Genomic DNA, 14,387 nt, shown 5'->3' with positions numbered 1-14,387 from the left:
TTGTCTGCTTGTAACTTTAAATTATAACGCCCGGGAGACACATTTGGCTGCAATGACGCTATGGTTTCGCCATTTAGAATCATAGAATTATTTTTTTGCAACCATTTAGTTTCATAGTGAGTATTTGGCAAAATTTAATAACATAAAATTAACTTAGTCGTGACACAGTCCCTCTAAGCCTTAATCGATACTCTAATTGATACTTTCGACATTGCTGATCCTAGAAAGTATGCAGGACGCGTGTCACATATGAACGTAACTAGTAAATGGCCCAGCTCACCAAGAGTCTCGTAGCTCAGTGGTTAGGGACGGACCATTATTTTTTTGGAGGTGGGGGGGGGGGGGGGGGGATGAAAAATATTGAAAATAATTGTTTGCAGGGCCTGGAAAGACAAAATAAATTGTTTGCAAACACGATATGTATAACAAAAAATAGTAAGAATTTCGAAAAAAATGTTTGCAGAGGTGCCTAAACTAAAAAAAAAAAAAGTTTGCAGAGGAAAATTTTTCATCCCCCCCCCCTCCAGGAAAATAATGGTCTGTCCCTTAGCGCGCCCAACCGGTATCTGGGAGGCCATGGGTTCGATTCCCGTCGGAGACTCAGAATTTTTGTTTGTCCCACGCTCGTGACATAATGAACATTTCAAATTTAAAAAGTTATTGCTTGTAAATGGGATTTATTACCGAAACTTTGCATCGTGTTCCTGGATATAAGCAAAACTTCGAAAACGAATGGGTTTTGGCGATGTAACAAAACTTTAGGTTGGTACCGGTTTGGAAAGAGGAAATTTCGAGAGAGGTTAAATTAACTGAACGTAATTTGTTTGTTCCTTTCCATCAAAACATAGAAAGAAGCGAGTTAACGTAGAAAAGAATTGGTGCAAACTACGGCCGATCCCGAGCCGCCTCCAAAAAGACTAAACAAAGGATGCTATCTATTCGGAAAGCAAAAACCTTGGCTCAGTTCAGATGGTCGCGTCATAAGACGGTGACGTTGCATAGAGGACGTTAAGTACTGTAAAAACACGCGAGTAAGAACCTAACATTTAAGAACCTGTTAGGCTAAAAATTTGCAAATTAGATACCATGTTTATAAAAACCTATTTAGCCTAAAATTTGGAAACAGGTTCTTAATTTCTAAAATTGATTAAAAATGTTTACTCTTGGGAAAATATGATTCATTTTGACATGAACACTATGTGATATGAAATTTTATACAAGAAAAAGGCCGAATACCACTAAAATCTCTATAACAACATATAATTTTTTCTTCAGAAATTAAGAACCTATTAAGAACCTAATTAGTTTAAATTTGTGTTAATGACCCTTTTATGTAAGAACCTGTTTAGGCTAACCTGAAAAACAATAGGTGCTTACTCGCGGGATTTTACTGTATGGGAGATATGCGAAAGTGTTGTAGTCCATGTGGCCTGTTTACATGTATTTGTTGTGGTTTAAATTTTCTTTGGTTTGAAATTTTTCAAACGAGTTTGATTTTTAGTTTTCATTGTCTTATATTGAAACAAAGGAAAATAAAAATCAAACTGGTTTGAAAAATTTTGAACCAAGGAAAAATTTGAACCACAACATATTCATCGGTCGGTCAGGTTGGTGAACGTTTAAGCGTTTTTCTGAACATTTGCAAATGAAAAAAGCGATATCAAATTTATCATCATAATTACTATTGCATCGAGACAACTTTCATATAATGCTTTATTGTGCAATTTTTGTCAACTATAAGAGCAATTATCCCACGTTGAGATCGAATTTAACCTATAAGAAGAAAAAAATGCATTAATTAAATACATTAGTACTTTAGATACTATATCTTTATACCGTTCTAAAAACTCTAAATAAACGAACCCATTAGTCTACGAGTAAAGCTTTATAACCACTACTATGACATATACGGCATTTACGGCACCATAATATCATGCGTTAAAGTTAATCAATTAAACTGTTTAAAAATATAAAATCCGGAAGCTTGACAAGTTATTCAATACCTTACTAATTGTCTGCAAGTAAAACTTGATAAAAGAAATGAATATGCAAATATGAAAGTGGTTGTAAATGAAGACGGAGCAAATAACCTAATAAGTTATTATTGTTAAGTATAAAAATATGTACCACTATGAAAATATCTTAGCAAAATATCTTATGGTGCATGGCGAAAATAAAATCTCGAAAGATTAGTAGGCTCACTTATACTTTAAAATCGCGAAATTAAATGTCAGAATGATTCTCACTCAACCCATTGCGGGTGATTGTGGGTATTGCACAAAATGATTTAAAACGATCGAACGAGTTTTTTGGGGACTTGAATGTTTTGAAGTAAATGCAATGTGGCTGAAATGAGCTGGAAAAAGTATGCGAAGCATTTCTTCAAAATGATGGTGATGCTAAATAAGGAAGCACTTGAAAATCTATGAAACAATATGCTACGATTAGAAGTTTCAGTGTTTTTAGTTGAAATGCAGTAGATTTGTGACAATTCAGATTTAATAGATTTGTATGGTAAAAACCACCCTGGCCTGCCCAGCGTCGTTTTCATGTTTTGGCCATATAAATGTCCCTGTAACTTCCTATTATATAAAACTATAGCCTTGAAACTCCGTACACTGATTTAATACGACCTGATCTTTAAGTTACAGTAATTTAATTTTGTTGACAAATGATTCTTCTGGGAGCCGAAAATAAACGGCAGCCATATTTACATTGGGTCTATTTGCAACATAAGCCTGAAAATTTTACAAAATTTTACTTACATTTTCCACATGTCTTAGGACACCCTTTGCTGATTGCGTGATTTGGGAAACGGCAAAAAGTTTTAGCTATCGGACTCTGACAGGCCGGTAGTTTGTCCCGACAGCCTGTATGTTAAAAAAAGGAATGCATATATACTTAATTCAATTTACATCATTGCTAAAACATCCACGTGGTCTTGCATGTTTACTCCTCAACGGGACCATGGAAAATGTAAAATGTTAAATGTGATGATCGGACTTTTTGTTTTATTTCTACCACATCATCAACGTCCTTAAGGTCATTCCATCGAAATAGAACTGACAATAGATTTTCGTTCAAACTTTGCCTGTTGGTTGTTTATTATTTTAACCGTTCACTCACTACATGTCTCGCGAGAGCAGAAAAAAATAATGACAAAGCAAAGTGCCGAAATATAACTATAGATGTACCACATCGACTTCAAGAAACAATTTAATAAATGTTTCCGTGATTAAGGCACGCAGTTTCAATCGCCACTGATTCAACGGGGGGGGGGGGGGGGTTGTGGTCCCAGCATGCAGTGAACTCAAGGTCACAATTAAATTAGCACGAGTACTGGCTAAGTTCACAGTTGCGTTGTTTATTTAATTTTCTACAATTTAGATTTGTTTATATTCATTTTATAGAAAGAAGGTGATTGCAAGATTCAGAAAAAGCAAAAAAAAAAAAAAAAAAAAAAAAAAATCAACAACAACAAAAAAACCCGATAGGTCCCGGAACTCGTTTAATAGACAATCCATGATTTATCTCTCTTGCAAGCCAAGCCGTATAGAAAAGGCCGCCGTTTTCTTAATGTGCGCGCGCTAATCATGCGTAAAATTGTGCGCAGTACGGGATGCGCATTGCAATTCTAAGGAATAACCTTAAGAAAACAATAATCAACGTATTTCAAAAGGTTAAAACGCTACTCACTTACAATAGAATGGACAGTAAATGTACCAGAAGATTGCATTACAATTTCTGTTTCTGTTACCAAAAGATTATCGTGGTCACGTAATTAGTATTCTTAAAATACGATGAAATAATTTGAGAAGAATATCGGGAAATTGAAAACGAGGATTAATGGTTATTGCATGGTTGTTGAAACATACCCTTTGATAAGTTTTCTCGTGTATCATAAAACCTTCTATACAGGTGTTCTAACGAACACATTTCTGCGCAAAATGTGTTTGCAAAAAAAAAAACAACACAAATCAGTGTAGAGTTGGAGTGACGAAGAAAATTAAAACGTGCTCACCTTCACCAGTAACTGCAACATCACCTAAAAAAGTCGGGAAAGGAAGGAGTAAACAAAAAAAGGAAAACTGAATAAGAAAAAAAAACAGTGAAAGATACAAAAGTAACAGTACAATAACGTTCGGTACAAAACTACTTATCTTACGAAGTGTGTTTTATAACCAATCAGTTCACTTAAAGGGGCAGCTTATGTTTTTAAATATATTGTTCTGGGAGCTTGAGACAGAAACCATGTGTCTTCTATCTCGAATCAGGCGACGCTTCATTCTTTGACTTTTAACGGCACATTTGCCGGCAATTAGGTCGTACTAAGTATATAATTATTCAAACCAAAACTACAGGGCTCGCGTAACAAAAAGTAATTTTAAAACTGTAAGTTTTGGTAACAGTTACTGCAATGGCTACATAGAGTGCTTGAGACACGAGTAAATATACAGCTATTTCAATTAACTTGGTAGTAAATAATAAAGATCGGATGGTAATTTTAAGCTCGGTATATAATGAAGATGAAGTCCGTCAACATGACACGAGCATGGGACAAAGAAAAAAGCTGTGTCCCCGACGGGAATCGAACCCATGGCCTCCCAGATACCAGTTGGGCGCTCTAACCAACTGAGCTACGAGAGACTCGTTGTGAGCTGGGCCATTTACTAAGTTGATATGTGATACTGCTAGGATTAGCAATGTCGAAATCATCAAGTTTGTAGTAAATAATAAAGATGGTAATTTTTAAGCTCGGTAATAAATAATGAAGATGAACTATTTAACATGACACGAGCATGGGACAAAGAAAAAAATCTTTGTCCCATGCTCGTGTCATGTTGAATACTTCATCTTCATTCTTTAATTAACGTCATTAACTTTGTACGACCAAAGCTTGAAGACTAGACCGAAGGGTAGTATGGGTACAAGAAGAGACCAACTGCACGTGCTGAATACAAATAGATATAAAGACATAAAAAAAGCGAGTTTGCCCGTTTTCTTTTTCTTTGGACATGTGGAAACAAGGTACTTTTAGCACGCTTTATTTTAGAAGACTTATCAAAACTTAAAGCCACTCGACAGTGAAAGAAAAGCAACAGAAAAAGGCCATCTGAGGGGAAAACAAATTCATGAATTCTTCACGTGCAGAAATACAAACTTGTACATTTAATATACACCAATATGAAAAATTCCAGTGAATACCCAGACAACCAATCTCTCACTGGGCACTGTGCGCGCGTATCTCTGTGCGTATCTCTGCTGTTCAAGGTCATTACCGGCGCACTAATGCACCAGTCATTTGAAACCCCCGCCTCCCCCCCCCCCTCGGGCATGAGCGGGGCATTCACTTTTTTGGCAAGTGAAAGCAAGTGAAGTCCCCGGCCCCCGGGAGAAAAGTGACTGGTGAACTCCCCCGCCCCTTTATATGATCCACACACATGGTAATTCATGTAGAAAACTTGTTATAGCCAAGCACAACAAGGGATGACAGTAAGGGATGATAAAAACGTTGGTAGCCGTTAAATGAACACATTGATTTCAGAGCAGCTAGGAATACATTTGCAAACGCTCCCCGATGGACAAGGAAGAAGACGACTATTAAAATTTTTCATCTTAACCTTATATGGAAATGCAGGATGATATTTGCCTAGTTCCTAGGCCTCTATTTTCGTCGCGGTCAACTCGTTTCGGGTCACGTGGTCCGAGCGAAAAAGTGAGGCCTAGGCAAAAACCGGGAAAATGAGACAAATGTCTCAAGTTTGTCTCAAGTTCGATGAGCGCGAATCCAGCTAAAGTCCGGCCCTAGCAGAACAACTTGGAGATGCTTTTAGACGAAAATATCGATAACTTCGAGTTAAACCATTTACTATATTTCATTTCGCAAGTAGGAAAAGGGGATATCGTCGAGAAAACGAGTATTTTGCGACGAATTTGAAGGTACGTTCGCTAATGCCATTTGAAGTCATTTCAAGCTTTTGTAAACAAACTTAAGACTTATTGAGAACTATATTTTTTTGCGACGAAAAATTTTCTGTCACATTATCAGAAGCTGTCCCTGAGTCAGAGATCCATCAGTGTGGTCAAATTGAAACACCATCAAAGGAAAAAGACGAAGGTAAACATCTCTTATAAGCCTGAAGTAATATTTAATAATATTTACAACAACAAATGGCTTGTGTGCACGACTCGGAAGTATTAAATTTGTAAGATTGTACCTAAATGTAAGTGAAGAAGCGTTCTCAAGTTGAATACTCGGAAAAAAGATTTTCCGAGTTCCCCCAACGGGAGTCGAACCCATGACCTTCCAGAATACCGGAATAACATCTTTCATGGACAAAATTCGTGGTTTCAAGCCTATTTACTAAACCTCACGAATGAAAATTTGTATCAACTTGGTTCCCGCTTGGTTGTTGAAGTAGCAACTGTGAAAATGTGTACGCTAATGCGATATGATTTCAACTCGAGTAACGAGTAATCTAATAAATTGTAATACAGCCAAGTGGCTTTCTTTGGAGGGAAGTCAGACAGTAAAATTGGATAATGCTTTCCGTGATTTTCTTCAACTACTTATTCGACAACTAGATGGTTGATTTCCCACTCAAAGGCTACAGGATGCAGCCAGAAAAAAACAGTTCTATTGTATCGTTAAGATTATCACAGGTGTATTAAACTTCAAGTTAAGGGGATTGAAGGTTATAAGCATAATAGAGATGGTATCTTTACTCTCAGGAATTTTTTGTAACGGGTTGTTAAGCTGTTTTTCTAAAAGTAGGAGTGATTGTTCCTATTCAATATCTAATGCCATTTGAAGTCATTTCAAGCTTTTGTAAACAAACTTAAGACTTATTGAGAACTATATTTTTTTGCGACGAAAAATTTTCTGTCACATTATCAGAAGCTGTCCCCGAGTCAGAGATCCATCAGTGTGGTCAAATTGAAACACCATCAAAGGAAAAAGACGAAGGTAAACATCTCTTATAAGCCTGAAGTAATATTTAATAATATTTACAACAACAAATGGCTTGTGTGCACGACTCGGAAGTATTAAATTTGTAAGATTGTACCTAAATGTAAGTGAAGAAGCGTTCTCAAGTTGAATACTCGGAAAAAGATTTTCCGAGTTCCCCCAACGGGAGTCGAACCCATGACCTTCCAGAATACCGGAATAACATCTTTCATGGACAAAATTCGTGGTTTCAAGCCTATTTACTAAACCTCACGAATGAAAATTTGTATCAACTTGGTTCCCGCTTGGTTGTTGAAGTAGCAACTGTGAAAATGTGTACGCTAATGCGATATGATTTCAACTCGAGTAACGAGTAATCTAATAAATTGTAACACAGCCAAGTGGCTTTCTTTGGAGGGAAGTCAGACAGTAAAATTGGATAATGCTTTCCGTGATTTTCTTCAACTACTTATTCGACAACTAGATGGTTGATTTCCCACTCAAAGGCTACAGGATGCAGCCAGAAAAAACAGTTCTATTGTATCGTTAAGATTATCACAGGTGTATTAAACTTCAAGTTAAGAGGATTGAAGGTTATAAGCATAATAGAGATGGTATCTTTACTCTCAGGAATTTTTTGTAACGGGTTGTTAAGCTGTTTTTCTAAAAGTAGGAGTGATTGTTCCTTTTCAATATCAGTTTATTGAACATTGGAGAATGCAAACCAAATGTTTGTTTTGTTTTGAATAATTTACCTTTCATAATTGTGGTGTTTTATTGTGATTCTATTGTTGGGCTTAATTTTTTGTGGTCTTTTATATAGTCACATGTGTAGTTATGTATCAGTTCCAAAATTTAAATGACCAGGGGGTTGCCTGGAAGGGATGTTGAACTTTCGATTTGACTGATACATTACATTATTCTGTTATATTTCTTTAGGTTGGGCAAGCCAGATGATGCCTAGCAGTTAAAAAGGAGTTCTGCAGAGAAAAATAATTATTAATCCTTCATCTTTGCTGGAGCTGTATATTTTCACAAGGATGATGTTATTTTGAGTATAAAGAACATGCATAAGAGAAATGAAGGAATGCAGAAAACCTCAAGCCCTCCCACAATATTGACATGCTGTAATAAAATAAATCCAGTTAAGAAATATAAACTCAAACAAATTTTAAAAAAGAAAATTCTCAATTTTATGTTATTTGTCACTCTGTGATTTCCCTATCCAGCTTGTTGTCCTCTTAGTTTTTACCCTCAATTCCTCAGTTTTCCCCTGCATATCCATGCTAACAGTTGCCGCCAATATAACCTACAAATACACATCAAAATGATAAAACGAGTTCCTAAAGTTCACCAATGGCTATGTTGTCGTTCATTTATTATCCTATGTTCAATTTTTATTTTTTCTTCTGTTTTGTTTATGGTAATGTATGATCATTAATCAGTAAAAAAAAAGGGAAAATAGCAAGCCACAGCAACTATTTTTACAGTGCATAGTTTAATTTCTTATACATCATAAGCATGCCACTTCCAAAACGAGCTAAAAAATGCCACTCCAGTCTTGGGAAGTTGCCCCAAAATCAAATTTCAATGAAACAATCTCATGCAGAACAGAATACAAGACAGTAGGGTACCAACAAACTATATTTTAATCCTCTTGGAATAATGAATACATACATGTATTTCAAAATATCTTGATCGAAAAACAGTTCTTGGTTATTAAACAACATGGGCTTTTGTTTTTAGCTTTGCCTTGCAAAATTCCATCTCATCGTATCTGCTTTCATACGCGAAATTTAATTCCTGAATGAACTAAATAGGACAAACTATGCAGAGCGACCTCTCACAGTCCTTACTCTCAGTTCACTGTAAAAGTCCTCTCTTCCGAATATCAAAATTGAAGCTGCTCTAAAACAGCAACTACAGTGTATTGTCACCTGAGTCATGTTGTTTATACTGCGTCTTAATAGTCGTCGAACTCTCCCAGATGTTCTTCTGGTTAGCACATATCTGCCGAAATCGATGGAGAAGAAACATGCGAGGTAATCTCAAAAAAAAACCACAACTAGTTTCGGGGCATCGACAAGCGTCAGAAATCCATAAATTGGTCAACTTGCACCTTTACGCAACTGCTCGACTATCCGCCATATTGGATTCAAAAAATAATTATGCACGCATGCGCATCCTGTTTTTGTCTAGGCTTTCCCCGGTCGTTCGTCCCGGATACGTCACCGAAACGAGTAGTGACGTCAGTAATACCGTGAAGGCCTGGGGAAAAAGCCGTACAGGAACTAGGCAAGGATGATATTACAATATGCTCTGTGTTGTTTAAACAGCTGGCTCTCTGTTAATGGATCTCTAAAACTAGAAACTTCCTATTACCGGTACATTGTATTCTAACTCAAATTAAACTATCATAAATGAATGTCTTCAGCGTCTTTAATGCGCTATTATTGTCAAACTAACATTTAACGTAAAAGGAATTTCTCAAATCTTGCGGACAATTTTAAGTTGTATTTCACTCAGTATTAGTAATTTATTCATCTTGAGCGAGTGGACATAAATAATGTATGCGAAATTACCATGCGGCGCGAAAATGCAAACCGCTGACCATGGAGTGAGTGCCCCGCTTATTCCCCCGGGCCGGGATGCGAAGACCGTAATTTCTGGCGCATCCTCCGCATAGTGGGGGACCAAAATGAAGTGAATCTGAAGTGAAAGCCCCGCTTTTGCCCCGCTCATGCCCGAGGGGGGGGGGGGGTCGGGGGTTTCAAATGACTGGTGCATAAACTTTGAACTGCTGACAAATAATTCTTGTGTCATCTACGTGATCAAATATATTTGTGACATAAAAATTGAAAGTGTAAACCCAACTTACGCCTGTAAATTATATAAGATTCAGTGTACTTACATGTACCGCATGTCTTGGGGCACGCTGCCCTGATTGCGTGATTTGGAATACTGCAAAGCCGTTCAGCCATGGGACTTTGACACATTGGTTCTTGACTGTCTTGGCAGACTATATGTTAAGAAAAAGAACTCAAACAAAAAGTTCTAAAATTGTGATCAGGTGTTGAAATGAAATGTTTTCAGTATTGCTAGATCGGAGTTTGTTCATCTCCACCATTGTCATCGAGCTCTTCATGTCACACACTTGGTACCAGGAGATAAACATTCAAATTGTCGTTTCTGTCGTAGAAAGCTAAGATTATTTTTGTAGTTTTATTTGGACGATAACTATAATTTGTTTTTATTTTGTTGAACAATATATAAAAAAATATTACACTTAATAGCATAGAAACAGACGGATATAACTTCCTTTGTACAATGATAGCTTTTTAATCCGACTTTTTAATTATCTCAAATGCTATGTTTTAAGTGTTTGCTATTAGAAAAAAATACTGTTCTTAAAACCAAGAAACAAACAAGCAAATAGAGAAACAAACAAAAAATTACTGAGTTAAACTACAAAATGCAGGGCCACTAGTACTTATTTGCAAGTCATTGAATAAAAATTTTGCATCTTTTTGTGTTATATATGTTATGTTATGTTATGTTATGTTATGTTATGTTATGTTATGTTATGTTATGTTATGTTATGTTATGTTATGTTATGTTGTTATGTTATGTTATGTTGTGTTATGCTATGTTATGTTATGTTCTGTGGTTGCTCCAATGATTGTATAGCAGTGTAACTGTTACATAATTTTCAGTATGTGCTGTGACTGAAATATCTCCACTGCACTTGGCATATAGTTTCAGCAAGGGAGAGAAAGAGCTCACCTTCATTACCACTTTTAGACGTTTTAGCAGCTGCAAGATAAAGTAATCAGAGTTGAGAAATAAAAAGAAAACAAAGGCAAAAAAAATCCAAAATAACATTTGAAAAAAACAATATAATGTCATTCAGTTCTCAGTTTAGCTTATGCTGCTGAATAACTGATCACTACTTTTCACGTCAGCTTAATATTATTAGTCCAAAGGAAACCTCTAAGGTTTCACTATATATTTTCACTATATTTTACACTATTTTTCCAACACCTCTTTAGGTCTTCACGGATTTTATATATAAATGGATGTACGATTTCACAAGTTAAAGTGTGAGAAAGGGTTAAAAAAACGTTATTTGTCTTATTAATGGTATCTAAACGGAACTTTCAATAACTCTTGAACAGCCGCTTGTAACGCTTGATTCATTTGAGTATTTTAAAAACGGGTAAACCAAGTAAAACTTTCAGAAAAGAGATGTACTATTTCTACTGTCGATTTGGTACCATTGTCTATGGAAGACTTTTTTCTATTTCTTCTTCTTCTTAAGGGTTACTCTTCCTGTCCAAAATCGGTATATAAAAGGGTGCGATTAGGTTTTTGACCCAAGGGTCTCCCCGTATAAACTTTTGGTGAATAGCTCTTCCCCCGCCCTGGTATCTTACCTTGGCAGTACGAAACTCCAATCAGCAAAATGGTTATAATCCGGAGATTCATCTAAAAAAGAACAAATAGGCTTAAATAGGCTGCACGTTTTTTAAAGCAGGGTCGATATAATGCTTAACTTGCATTTCTATAAATACGAGAGTACGCGAATATCATTAAGAATGTTTTAGTGACTGTCTTAACTTTTAAGTTTTGAAGTTGTAAGGCCCGGGTCAACGTCGAACTTCACTTGAGTCGAACCTAATGCAAATGACCAACAACAATGAGTTTTGTTCATTTGCGTTAGGTTTGACTTATGTAAAGTTCGACGTTTGGCCCCGGCCTAACTAATCTATTAATTTTCTTCCTAATTTATTTATCACGCCGAATTGGCCTTCACTGGGTCATACTACCACTGCAAAATTTTTATTTGATGAGAAGTCATGGTATTTCAGTTAGTTCATATACACAAATTAAATTAGAAAGAGCTAAAATAATCGTCCTATCATCCTGGAGAATACAAACATAACAAGATGACAAATTGTTCGATGCACTTTTATGTGATATTTATAATTTGTAGAGGAAAATGAGAAAATTAATTGAGCTTTTTAACAAAGTTGCAATTCTTCCTAGTTTAAAAAACCATACGACTGAACCTTAACTAAACGCATCGTCATCAAGTCACTGTCGGATTCAGTTGTTTTCGACTAACTTGCCCGAAGGATCTAAAGCTGGGACCAAAACTGCTTTTGTATTGTTTTTGTTATCAGTGTAGTAATCTAAGCAGAAATTAGGATTCGCTGCGTATTAAAATGAAGTATCTACCATTGTAATAGGCCGAGGGGTCATTTTGAATATTTTATTAATGACGTCTTTCGCGGAAAAATAAAACTTCAAAATGGCCCCTCGACTTATTAAAATGGTGTATTGCCAACTATTCCCAATTCGTCTTCTGTTCATTCCCCCTAACATTTCAAGAAAAAACAAATAAAGATGCCGCCTTCTATCGCAGAGAAAAACCCACAACTGATAAGTAACGTGACGGCATTCTACAGTCAACTCCCGCCTTGCGGACACCCTGTTATTACGGACAGGAGTTTATTTCCCGGCGAATAAGAATTACTGAAAATAACTCCCGCTATTACAGACTTTCTCTATTATGGACACCAAATTGTGGTCCCGAAGGTGTCCGTTATAGTGGAAGTTGACTGTATTGTCATCAGAAGCTTGCGTGACTGCAGTTGAGCTGTCGTCGACTCTCACGACTACATAGCCGAGCCGTTTGGTCGTGAAATTTGAAATCCAGTTGGTATTTGTAAACGTACACGTGTCAAGTGTACCAATGAAACTATTTTGACAGAGGCCATCTCGCTATAAGACGAGTTGTATGTGTAAGTTAACAGAATTATGATACGGTTAAATGCTAATGAACAAGGACAATAGAAAAGTACGTTCTCTAGAATAAACTATTATATTTTAAATTCTAATTAAACACTTGTATCACGTTTGCATTTTAACTGTACTCATTTGCATATAAAAATCAACTTATGCGAAGTCGTTTTTTGTGGTTCAGTTATTTTTTTCTGGCGTACAGAATTTTTAAGGTTTGTGGACTTCTTGCAGCCCATTTTTCTCTCCAAGTGCATCGAACAACCGGTGTCCAAAACCGCACAAACTAACGATATTACTACTGGTTTGCGTGTTTTGTTTATTATGGTATAGTAAATTCAAACATTTGGTGAATAAAATAGACTTACAATGTTGTTTTTTTGCACCATGTGCTGTTTGCCGGCTCCTTTACCAGGTTAAAGCGATTCCGGCGAGGAACCGTTTTCATAGACGATTTCGTACACGTATGTGTGAATAAATACTCCCTTTGGGAATATTTATTAACGTACACGTGTAAAGTGTCCAAAAGTATTATATATATTATAATGATAGTATTGTTTATACGGTTATTATGCCAGCTGTTTAGCTGATGTAATAGCATATAAAATTAAAATATACAATTTTTCATGTAAGTGTTAATCTTGTCGTAGTCCAACGAGCATCTTTAATTTATTAACGTTGGTAGCATTGGTAAAATAATTGTTTGCCCCAAATGCGCGCACATGCAAGTTGAAAGTACCCCACAATTATTGGTATACATTAATTACGAGATTAGTGCCAGCTGTTAAAAAGCGTGTACCATGTCTAGGGAAAGATCCTGCAACACGTTAAGTTGGCCAAAAATGGAAAAAAGGCTCAAAAATTCAAGCACAAACGACGGTCTATGAAGTATCTGTTAGGACTAGTATAAGATCGTACCTACCGTGGACGTTATCTAAAAAGTGTATCAATGCTGATAAAGATGGCGTCCTATCTCAAATGATCAAACCTGCAGAAAATAAATGAACGATCAGGTTTATAGTTGAAGACTCTCATTTTTAGTACATAAGAAACACATTTGGAAGATGCTCAGGCTTAAAATGATTCTACCTGACTTTCACTGGTAAATACAGCTCGAGCGGACAAAAATGAGGGCAGTAAAAATCAAAAGAGCGAGGAATAGGCTGTAAATGTTGTTAACTTTTATCGGTTGTTTATGATATTTCAACTTTGGTGATTGGTTGGATTAAAATAGTGACTTTTCTTTTAGCCTAGGGGTATACGAAAAGTATCCTTGACAATGGCGGTTGCTTAAAAGCGCGTAAAACAACGACCAAGCTTAAGACTGAAAAAGTCTGAAGCATTTCCATACATGCATGCTATTTATATCTGGTCAAATTAAATCATTTGTGAATTACGCACTTCAGTATTAAAAATGCAGTCACAAATAGTCAAAATACGTAAATGTATTATAAATATAAAATGCCACTCATAAATAAACATTTTTGTTGTATTGTGTCAGTTGCGGATCCGTTAATTTAATTTCATTTTGCATGTATAAATTAAGCTTACGTACTCGTCATAGCCACGCAACCGAGTTGTAAAATTTAAATAAATAACTAGAAATAGAATAACGACATAGTGTGCCTAAAGTGGA

General features: G+C 36.1%; 1 protein-coding gene, 1 long non-coding RNA gene and 1 other non-coding gene across 5 annotated transcripts; 1 reads left to right on the top strand and 2 right to left on the bottom strand.

Moving 5' to 3' along the window:
* Positions 1-1,695: 1,695 nt before the first annotated feature.
* LOC144658373 (uncharacterized) lies at positions 1,696-13,970 on the bottom strand. Of its 3 annotated transcripts, XM_078518798.1 has the most exons (8): positions 13,841-13,970; positions 13,674-13,739; positions 11,383-11,434; positions 10,733-10,762; positions 9,861-9,968; positions 4,022-4,045; positions 2,766-2,870; positions 1,696-1,773 (listed from the first exon to the last, which is right to left on the bottom strand). In XM_078518798.1, exons 3-8 carry the CDS (start codon positions 11,432-11,434, stop codon positions 1,769-1,771), a joined length of 324 nt encoding a protein of 107 aa, XP_078374924.1. In that variant the 5' UTR covers positions 13,674-13,739; positions 13,841-13,970; the 3' UTR covers positions 1,696-1,768. The 3 variants fall into 3 exon arrangements, with proteins under 3 accessions (XP_078374924.1, XP_078374923.1, XP_078374925.1); XM_078518797.1 differs by lacking the exons at positions 13,674-13,739; positions 13,841-13,970 and adding an exon at positions 13,120-13,219; XM_078518799.1 differs by lacking the exons at positions 4,022-4,045; positions 13,674-13,739; positions 13,841-13,970 and adding an exon at positions 13,120-13,235.
* Positions 4,574-4,648, bottom strand: Trnat-ggu (transfer RNA threonine (anticodon GGU)). Its single transcript has one exon. It is a non-coding gene; the product is annotated as a tRNA-Thr (tRNA).
* Positions 5,654-8,276, top strand: LOC144658409 (uncharacterized). The gene is made up of 3 exons (XR_013571701.1): positions 5,654-5,940; positions 6,899-6,967; positions 7,889-8,276. It is a non-coding gene; the product is annotated as an uncharacterized LOC144658409 (long non-coding RNA).
* Positions 13,971-14,387: the final 417 nt, after the last annotated feature.

The sequence above is a fragment of the Oculina patagonica genome, chromosome 6, assembly GCF_052425735.1.
Source record: "Oculina patagonica isolate OP01 chromosome 6, crgOcupat, whole genome shotgun sequence".
NCBI lineage: Eukaryota > Metazoa > Cnidaria > Anthozoa > Scleractinia > Oculinidae > Oculina > Oculina patagonica.
This window is presented reverse-complemented; position numbering and strand designations above follow the sequence as displayed.

Excerpts from the sequence above, each read along its gene's own strand:
- LOC144658373 (XM_078518797.1), bottom strand. The coding sequence starts at position 13,140 with ATGGTGCAAAAAAACAACATT. Across the intron at positions 11,435-13,119 it reads TGGTGCAAAAAAACAACATT|ATGAATCTCCGGATTATAAC; the intron begins GTAAGTCTATTT and ends GTTCTTTTTTAG. Across the intron at positions 2,871-4,021 it reads TGTTGCAGTTACTGGTGAAG|GCTGTCGGGACAAACTACCG; the intron begins GTGAGCACGTTT and ends TTTAACATACAG.